Source organism: Cyprinodon tularosa, unplaced genomic scaffold (genome assembly GCF_016077235.1).
Source record: "Cyprinodon tularosa strain WSP-4 unplaced genomic scaffold, ASM1607723v1 ctg469, whole genome shotgun sequence".
Lineage (NCBI taxonomy): Eukaryota > Metazoa > Chordata > Actinopteri > Cyprinodontiformes > Cyprinodontidae > Cyprinodon > Cyprinodon tularosa.
Genome location: NW_024039195.1, coordinates 577,805 through 588,106, shown reverse-complemented (window position 1 = coordinate 588,106; position 10,302 = coordinate 577,805). Strand labels below are relative to the sequence as shown.

Below are 10,302 nucleotides of genomic sequence, written 5' to 3'. Positions count from 1 at the left end.
TCTTATGATTAGTGCAGATTAATACACAACACCTCCATGGTTTATAAATCAGGATTTGTTCACCTATATGGTTTATAAATCCAGATTAGTTAACCTCCATGGTTTATAAATCAGGATTTGTTCACCTTTACGGTTTATAAATCCAGATTTGTTAACCTCCATGGTTTATAAATCAGGATTTGTTCACCTATACGGTTTATAAATCCAGATTTGTTAACCTCCATGGTTTATAAATCAGGATTTGTTCACCTATACGGTTTATAAATCAGGATTTGTTCACCTCCATGGTTTATAAATCAGGATTTGTTCACCTACACGGTTTATAAATCCAGATTTGTTAACCTCCATGGTTTATAAATCAGGATTTGTTCACCTATACGGTTTATAAATCCAGATTTGTTAACCTCCATGGTTTATAAATCAGGATTTGTTCACCTATACGGTTTATAAATCAGGATTTGTTAACCTCCATGGTTTATAAATCAGGATTTGTTCACCTATACGGTTTATAAATCCAGATTTGTTAACCTCCATGGTTTATAAATCAGGATTTGTTCACCTATACGTTTTATAAATCAGGATTTGTTCACCTCCATGGTTTATAAATCAGTATTTGTTCACCTCCATGGTTTATAAATCAGGATCTGTGCATCAGCATGGTTTATAAATCAGGATTTGTGCTTTTCCATGGTTTATAAATCAGGATTTGTGCTTTTCCATAGTTTATAAATCAGGATTTGTTCACCTCTGTGGTTTATCATAATTTGTGCATCAGCATGGTTTATAAATCCAGATTTGTGCATCTCCATGACAGGATTTTTTTTGGCATATGTACACTTCTGCCATGGATCATACTCATTTTTATAAATGAAACCCCAGAACCTTCCTTCCTTTACATAAAGTAATTTGACTTAAATTTAAATATCTAGTGAATTTATGGCAATCGTCATCAGTCCGATCATGGACCAACCCAGCTGGTTTCTTAGTCCTTTAACCCCAGACTGGAGTGTAGAAGCCTCATCTCATAACAGCATCCTCCAGGACAGACGGATGGATGTCGGCGGTCTCCAGACTCTGGAGCAGCCTCGCCAGCGTAGCCTTCTTCCCCTCGGACCGCCTCCACAGAACCAGGCCCGCCAGCGCCGCTGCCTGGCTGCTCAGGATGTGATCGGAGCGGCAGCGGTACAGAGCTTCGGCAGACACACCCAGGTCCAACAGAACTTCCTCCCACTCGGCGCCAAGTCTTGAGGCCAGCCGGGACAACTCCTGATCCGAAGGAACCTTCTGCAGGACTGAGTCAGGAAGCTGGCAGCCGTCTCCGTGGCAACGGTAAGGAGCAGCAGAGTCATCTGTGGACATTTATTTTTTATTACACATTTTTCTGAAAATCAGCTTCTGTAATTTGTTGACTAAATATTGAATTTCATTACAATTTTAATGTCACCTAAATGCTTTTATTAATTCTGTCTTTAGAACTTTATCAGAACCTTTGACCAAACCTTAAGACAATAAAAAATAATCTTTAATCAGACTTAGTGAACAAACTAAAAATGTTCATTCTTTAATTTTTGTTGAGATTATAGAAAATGATTTACTTGCATACATTTTTTACTAAAATGTAAAAATCTGATGTTCAGGTTCTACATGAGGAACCCAAACAGCATGAGTCCAAGTCCTGGCCCTGCCCAGGTCTGGGTCCATTCTAAGCAGAGAACACATCATTTGAGGGACTGCTATGAAAAAAATGACCAAAGCAGCCAAAGGCCACATTAAAGCACGGTGGAGGATGTATAATGCTGAGGGGATGGAAACTAATGAGCCTAAAGGCTACATGCCGACTGTCAGCTGAGCGTCCATTGCTGATGGACGATGCTGAGAACACATGGGTCAGCTGGAAGAAATGCTGTAGAGAACTCTGTAGGGAATGCTGCAGCAGGGAATGCTGGAGCAGGGAACGCTGCAGCAGGGAGCCCTGCAGCAGGGAACACTGGAGTAGGGAACGCTGCAGCAGGGAGCCCTGCAGCAGGGAACACTGGAGTAGGGAACGCTGCAGCAGGGAGCCCTGCAGCAGGGAACACTGGAGTAGGGAATGCTGCAGCAGGGAACGCTGGAGCAGGGAACGCTGCAGCAGGGAACGCTGCAGCAGGGAACACTGCTGAAAACTCTACAGGGAACTGCTGAGTGCTCTACATGGAACTCTGCAGCAGGGGACGCTGCAGCAGGGGACGCTGCAGCAGGGGACTCTGCAGCAGGGAACGCTGCAGCAGGGAACGCTGCAGCAGGGAACTCTGCAGCAGGGAACGCTGCAGCAGGGAACGCTGCAGCAGGGAACGCTGCAGCAGGGTACTCTGCAGCAGGGAACGCTGCAGCAGGGTACTCTGCAGCAGGGAACGCTGCAGCAGGGAGCAGGGAACGCTGCAGCAGGGTACTCTGCAGCAGGGAACGCTGCAGCAGGGAACGCTGCAGCAGGGAACGCTGCAGCAGGGAACGCTGCAGCAGGGAACGCTGCAGCAGGGAACGCTGCAGCAGGGTACGCTGCAGCAGGGAACGCTGCAGCAGGGAGCAGGGAACGCTGCAGCAGGGTACTCTGCAGCAGGGAACGCTGCAGCAGGGAACGCTGCAGCAGGGAACGCTGCAGCAGGGAACGCTGCAGCAGGGAACGCTGCAGCAGGGAACGCTGCAGCAGGGAACTCTGCAGCAGGGAACTCTGCAGCAGGGAACGCTGCAGCAGGGAACACTGCAGCAGGGAACGCTGCAGCAGGGTACTCTGCAGCAGGGAACGCTGCAGCAAGGAACGCTGCAGCAGGGAACGCTGCAGCAGGGTACTCTGCAGCAGGGAACGCTGCAGCAAGGAACGCTGCAGCAGGGAAGGCTGCGTTTTAATGCATTTCTGAGTCACTGCTCATTTCTTACTGTTAACCGAATAAAACTTCACTTTTTTTATTGCATTTAATTTCTCTGCATCAGTTTTTTTTTCACATTCATCTTCTGCGATTTTAAAGGACACCTTAAATTAATGAAACATTGAACATTCCTCAGAGACTCTTAAAAGCTCCTTATTCTTTTATTTGTTTATTTACTTTTGCTTATTTTCAGTAGTGTTTAGTGTCTGCATAGATATTAGATATAATAAAACTGTGATGGGATTATTGGCTAATAAAGGCTAATAACTGTGGTCTTTTGTATTTATTTTATGCAGTGAATGATTTATCACTCAGATCAGATTCAGTCTTCTTTCAGTAACAGCCGAATGACCACATACACATTTCTTTGGTTGGTGATTAATAAATTAGCTGATAGCCATCAGCTAAATTATTAAATTGGTGAAGGCAGCTGGATTTTAAACAGCTGGATTCAGGAGTCAAACCTTTATGTAACAAACTAAAAACACTGGTGAGTAAGCAAATTACGGTTATAATCATTCAACTAATAATCAATGATTGGTTTTACCCTTGACTTGAATGACCTATTAGATATGAGTGGGCTAGCACTGATCTGGTTCTGCTTCAACAAAAACATCTTTAACTCTAATTTCCACAACACACGGAACCATTTTCTCTGCGTTTTAACAGAACATTCCTGCTTTTGTCCTGAAAGATGGAAACCAGGTGTTTTTCCCAATGCAGCCTGAATCAGCCACCTCTGCTTCGGCTGATGCTAGCAACAAACAGAGGATGCTAAGTGAACACAAGGGGGCGCCAACTTTTCAACAAAGTCTTTAAAAAGGAAATCGAGCCCCTTCAGGACATTAGAGCCTCACCTCGGCAATGCTGCCCTGGGTCACAGCCTGTATCTCTGCTTCTGTCTCCTTGAACCCCAGTCGAACTCAGCAGATGGCCGCTCACACTGAGCCTGGTTCTGCTGGAGGTTTCTTCCTGTTAAAAGGGAGTTTTTTCCTCTCCACTGTCGCTACAAGCATGCTTAGAGTGAGGGATTGCATTCAAGTCAATGAGTCGATGCAATCAACTGGTTTTCCTTAGATAGAAAACTTTGAACTAATCTGACTGGATGATCTGGTGAACTATAAAGTGCCTTTAGATGACATGTGTTGTGAATTGGCGCTATAGAAATAAACTGAATTGAATAGAATTCCCTCTGTGCCACAGATACTGGTGGTTCTTGTGGTATTAGTCAGACCCGGGTGGTATCACAGAAGCTGGCCAACTCCACTTGGTCCTTAGAACCAGAGCCACCAGTAGAACTCCTAGTCTGACCAAAAATTTGGATTATAATTCTTCTAGAGACTGTAATAGAACAGTCATTCATCCTACCAGAAGCAAAGGTTCTATTAAAGGAAAAGTCCGGTCAGCAAGGAATAATCAATGGATCATTATTTATACCTAAAACTAATACGTTTGCGATAATTTAATGAATTTAGTGTTAATCAGTAAGAAAAAATAAAAACAACAACTACCGTTGCGATCATTTTTGCCCAAATATAGTAGCCCCTCCCTCCTGCCATCTTCCAGCAGTGACGTCACGGTGCGGTAAGCCTAGCGCCATTCTCCCCGCTTTACAAGCAGAATTAATGGGAACTACTAGACACATCTGCAATCAACAACAATTATTGAAGATTTCCAGAGGACTTCACCATTGAAATTCACCAGAGCTATAGTGAAACTGACAATGCCCACGTGTATGGCAGCTGGATGCTGGAATACATCGGTTAAAACTGAAAAAAAAAAAAGAGTTATTCAATATTTCTGATTCCTGATCCTCCACGGACGGGTTGGTCGTTGGATCGCCAACTTGAAGAGGGAGGATTCGCCATTGAACTTCTGGCCAGAGAAAAAACACGTAATCTGTAGCCAACATTTGGAAGAAGAATGTTTCCAAGATGACTTGGATAATAGCGCGTTGTGACAAACACCAGATACAGCACTGGGACTTGATCAACAGCCGATACCGCACCGTGACGTCACAAACCAGTAGGTGGCAGTAGTGTTCTTCGACAAACATGGATGCCTCCAGTAAAGCACATTCAAATGAAAATTACTCTGAATTAAAAACACTGATCATTTATTGAACAGGATGTAATAATTTCATATTTAAAGTACTTTCAAATTTGCATTCTGAATATGAGCGGCCTTTTCCTTTAAAGCAGAGAAAACGTGTCTTTGTTTTGTTTTTCCTCAGATCTTCTGTTAACATTCCTGCTTTCATTCCTCAAACAAACCGGTTCCTTCTGCTCCGGAGCGCCTCTTTAGGAATCCCAGCTGTAGGGAAACATCTGGATCATCAGCTGGAGGAGATTGGTGGTTCTACCATCAGTTCAAAAAGTCTGGCGAGATGGAGCAACAGGACGAGGTTCCTAATGAAGCTTTTCCTGGGAGTTTCACTCTAATGTTTAGGAAATCCCAGGAAAAGTGGGTCAGCTTCAGCAAACAGGAAGGAGACTGGAAGGCAGAATTCCTGCTAACTTGGTGGGAGCTGGAGCCCAGTTTTCCTGGGAAGCAGCTGACTGGTTCTGATGGGATTCTGGAGATCCAGTTCAGATGTTTGATTTGGTTCCAATCTTCCTCTTCCTCCTGTTTTCCAGGAACCAGCAGCAGCAGCAGGATGTTCGGAGCGTGCTCCTCACATGATCCCAGTTAATCCTATTCACTCTCTGAACCTTTCAGTCCCGCTGAATGTTCTGTGTGAGGGAATCGGATCTGTGGTTCTGTTCCTGGATCTGGCAGCAGATGGATGTGACCCAGATCCACCAGTTCGGGGAAACTAGAACAGATCTGATCCGTTTTTTGTTAAAAATAAATAAAATGTTGATCAGGAGCTTTTTAATGAAACATGAAACTTTTTATTTCATTGATCATCCAGAACCAGAACCACTCCTTAATGATTAGCAGAAGCTCTCCAGCAGAAAACTCGGGATCATCTCCTCATTAATGGTTCCGCCAGCTGGGTTTACACGGGTCAGAACGTTTTCCAGGAACTCTGGGGTTTCCACAGAAGAAGATTTCCAGGAAAGCCTTTAACCCCCGACCCGCTGGACTCGGCTTACCGCTGCAGATTAGCTCCAGGTTTTCAGATCGGATCTTTAGAACCTTCAGGTGTGAGGCAGACAGGTCCCTACTTGAAGGAGTAACTACGGAACCGGGTCATTGTTTACCTCTGAACTTAGCATCACTTTAAGAATAAAAATCCATCATTAACCCCAAACCAGAACTTAGTGTCGTCAGAACTATTTTCCTCTGGTTCTGAGGGAGCAGAATTAATTAACAGGTTTAAAAAAAATGAAAAAAATTCTTTAAACTGTTTGAAATCATCTGGATTCGAAGCTACAGCTTGGTTCTGATCCAATCACACTCCTTCAGGCTTCCTTAGAATCCCTTTCACCACATGGTGTCAAACAGAACCGACCTGGATCTGAGTCTCCTCCAGAGTTCTGGAGCGGCCCAGTCAAAGTCCGGACTTTAATCTGACAGAGAAACCTAAAGATTAGGATGAAGATGAGGAGTCCTTCCGACCTCCGACACTCAGAGCTCATCTCCGTCCCTCTTTAAGGAGTAACCGGATTCTGCTCCTTCATCTGACTCGTTTCAGGATCTTTGAGACGTTTGGATCATTTCCTGTTTGGAACCCTAAATCATGAACCCCGAGTCTGCATATGCGATTGGACCGATCCGATCCGGGCTCGTCTCTGAGAACAAACCAGACCCATCTGTCTGAGGATAAATTCTAATTCATGCGAGATTAATCTCAAATAGGAACCAAAAAATATGGAATAAATTCATTTTAGATTGTGACAAAAACTTAAAATTGATTTGAAATTATAATCAGACAAAAAAGCCTAATTTTTTTTCAGTCATTTATTTTGAAAATTATTTATAAAGTTCTATTTTATAAATCTGAGTTCTTCCAAATCAAAGTGAAAAACCAATTTGTTTAGTGCTGCATTTGACTGTTAAAGTGTTAACTGAGGTATTATTAGATTAAGGTTGTGATTCAATTGTTCTATGTGTTTTATTACCTGCTTTTATATTTATCTGCTTTTATTTTCAATTGTTTAATTCATGTAAATTGTGCTATAAGAAGTTTTCCTGATTTTGGTTTATTTATTGACTTTTTTTTTTTTTTTCTTGGGGTTTTTGTTGCTGTCGTTGTGGCAGTTAGTTTGTTCATCTTGTTAGTTTAGTATAAGAAGCTTTTATGCTTTTGTACAAAGCTTTTCCTGTATAGGTTGAAAAAGAAAGATATGTTTGAAAACAAATCTAAATCTTTAGACCTCATTAAGTTTTACACATAAATATAAAAGGTTTAAAACCTAATTATAGCTTTTAAAATGTAGAGATTAATTTCATCCATTGATTACAAACATAAAGATTGGAAAATTATGATTAGGCCTCTCAAATTAAGTATAGTAATTTTAATCAGATTTAAGGTTTAAAAAAAGTCAAATTTTTTTTTTACTGTTTTCAATTAATTTTTTTATGTTTTATTGCTTTTTGAAAATAATACATATTTTTTGTACAAATGATCGACGTCCAAAATTCAAAGTATAACAAAATAACAATTAATAAAGGTAAATAAATTAACTTCAATTTAACTTTTCTTAATTCTTGATTTAATCTTTATTTACAACAGACTATTACGGCCAGGCTAGAGATTTTTTTCTTCTATATAAAGTCGCAGCGAGAATTGTTATAAAATTACGAGAATTAAGTGGTAAAATTACGAGAATAAGGTCGCAACGAGAATTCTTAAAAAATTATGAGAATAAAGTCGTAAAATTAATAAAATGGTGTCGTAAAATTATGAGAATAAAGTGGTACCGAGAACTGTTATAAAATTACGCGAGTACAGTCATAAGATTATCAGAATAAAGTCGTAAATTACGAGAAGTTGTAAAGTTGTAAAATTAAGAGAATAAATTTGTAAAATTACGAGAATAAATTCGTAAAATTATGAGAATAAAGGCGTAAGATTACAAGACTAAAGTTGTAAGATTACGAAAATAAAGTCGTAAAATTAAGAGAATAAAGTCGTAAAATTACGAGAATAAAGTCATAAGTTACGAGAATAAAGTCGCAAGATTACAAGAATAAAAGCGTAAAATTACGTGAATAAAGTCTTAAGATTACGAGGATAAAGTCAGAAAATTACTAGAATAAGGTCATAAAATTATTAGAATAAAGTCGTAAGATTACGAGAAGTCGTAAGATTACGAGTATAAAGTCGCAAAATTACAAGAATAAAGTCGTAAGATTACGAGAATAAAGTCGTAAAATGACGAGAATTAAGTCTAAATGACGAGAATGGTGTCGTAAAATTATGAGAATAAAGTCATAAAATTACGAGAATAAATTCGTAAGATTCCGAGAATAAAGTCGAGAAATTACGAGACTAATGTCGCAACGAGAATTGTTCTAAAATTACAAAAATAAAGTCGTTAGATTACAAGAATAAAGTCGTAAGATTACGAGAATAAAGTCGTAAGATTACGAGAATAAAGTCGTAAGATTACGAGAATAAAGTCGTAAGATTAAGAGTATAAAGTCATAAAATTACAAGAATAAAGTCGTACCATTACGAGAATAAAGTCGTAAAATTACGATAATAAAGTCTTAAAATTAAGAGAATGGTGTCGTAAAATTATGAGAATAAAGTAAGATTACGAAAATGAAGTCGTAACATTACGACAATAAAGTCGTAAAATTATGAGAATAAAGTCGTAACATTATGACAATAAAGTCGTAAAATTACGAGAATAAAGTCTTAAAATTAAGAGAATGGTGTCGTAAAATTACGAGAATAAAGTCATAAAATTACGAGAATAAAGTCGTAACATTACGAGAATAAAGTCGTAACATTACGAGAATAAAGTCGTAACATTATGAGAATTGGTGTCGTAAAATTACGAGAATAAAGTCGTATTCTAATTTTATGTAATAGAAGAAAAAAAAACTCTAGCCTGGCCAAATACTCTGTTGTATTTATTAAATTAAGTAATGGGACCTGAATCTGTTATTTAGATTTAAAACTGTCGCCTGGTGACCCGATTCTGGTGACCCGGTTCTGCGGCATGCTCTCAGCTCCGGGTGTGATCTCACCTGGTGACCCTTCACCGGAAGTGTTCCGCAGCTCCAGTTCCAGCTGCTCCCGGATCCAGCTGTAGTCCCGCAGAGCGTCCAAGAAGACGCTAAAGGCTCGAGGTCCGCGGTTCGGCAGGAGGTCCAACAGCTTCAGGTTCTTCTGCTTGTCGGTCGGCTGACTCTCCACCTGCTGGACCTGGGCCACCGTCAGAATCCCCTCCTGGAACAGAAACGGAAGGATGGTGTCGGTGACCAGCAGCTGGTCGGACAGCTTCACCCGGAACCTCCGGAGCACCGCTCTGTGCGCCGGGTCCATCAGAACCTTTGGGCCCGATTAAGCAACCAGAATCCTCTATTTGGGTTAGATCAGAACAAATAGCAGGACCCGGGAAATAAACCCACCCCACCCGGTCCGGCCCGGTACCAGTGCCAAGTGGCAAGCGCCACAGCTCCGCCCTGGATTTTGTGCTCGACTAGAAACAAGGAAGCGGAACCAATGTTTAGTAGTCTATTCCAGAAATAAATAAGGAATGTTAAATTTGTTAGGTGAATGTAAAAAAAAAATAATAATAATAAAATTCAGAAAATTATTTTTTTTATTTTTTGATGATAGATGTGAAGATTTTAACTAAAATCCTCATTAAAATATAAATGTCACCAAGCCCCAAATAGCAATCCTACTTTTTTTTAAAGTGTAATATACCAATAATTTAACAGAAGTCAAGAACAGCCATGTTGGAAGTTACTGGGGTTGTACAGATGTATTTAAGCCTGCATGTATAATCTTGATTCTGGTCAGATGAGAGGAAATCAATTCAAATATGTATTTGATTAAATTAGTTGAGTTGGTTACCATGGTTACAGATGCAGACTTGGAGTCCTATAATATCAGATCCAGAACCTTCAGACCGTGAACACCAAGTGATGATCATTTATCCTGCAGGGATGAGAAGTCCAATCAGGCGGTCCAGTAAGATCAGCTGGAAACGAGTGCAGTTCTACTTTTTTTTTTCGCTACAGGGAAAAGAAAACCATACAATTTCTCCTTCAGATTTTATTTTATTCAATGCATTAATTCCTGTTTTCCAGGCTGTGAAAGATTCCATTAAAATGTGGGAGAGTGGATTAGATGTTTCAATATTTGCAGAGCAGATTATCCAGAAAAAATCCAAGGAATCAGATTAATTTCAGGGAGCAGCCTTACTTGGACAGCAGTGATCTATGGTCCTTCAGGAGGTTCTGAACCAGGAACCATATGGAGCAGGGATCT

At 40.4% G+C, this 10,302-nt stretch overlaps 1 protein-coding gene across 2 annotated transcripts; it reads right to left on the bottom strand.

Annotated features, from left to right (window-relative positions):
- Positions 1-92: 92 nt before the first annotated feature.
- On the bottom strand, positions 93-9,509 carry cradd (CASP2 and RIPK1 domain containing adaptor with death domain). 2 transcript variants are annotated; one of them, XR_005282188.1, is made up of 3 exons: positions 9,051-9,509; positions 467-1,349; positions 93-435 (listed from the first exon to the last, which is right to left on the bottom strand). XR_005282188.1 is itself a non-coding variant. In XM_038301481.1 (2 exons), the coding sequence occupies exons 1-2, from the start codon at positions 9,346-9,348 to the stop codon at positions 1,018-1,020; spliced, it is 630 nt and encodes a 209-aa protein (XP_038157409.1). In that variant the 5' UTR covers positions 9,349-9,509; the 3' UTR covers positions 93-1,017. The 2 variants fall into 2 exon arrangements, 1 of the variants encoding a protein (XP_038157409.1); XM_038301481.1 differs by having other exon boundaries at positions 93-1,349.
- Between the last annotated feature and the right edge of the window lie 793 nt (positions 9,510-10,302).

Bases quoted from the DNA above. Each gene is read 5' to 3' on its own strand.
- cradd (XM_038301481.1), bottom strand. From the start codon at position 9,348: ATGGACCCGGCGCACAGAGCGGTGCTCCGGAGGTTCCGGGTGAAGCTG. The intron at 1,350-9,050 runs GTGAGATCACAC...AAATGTCCACAG, and splicing joins TTCCGGTGAAGGGTCACCAG to ATGACTCTGCTGCTCCTTAC.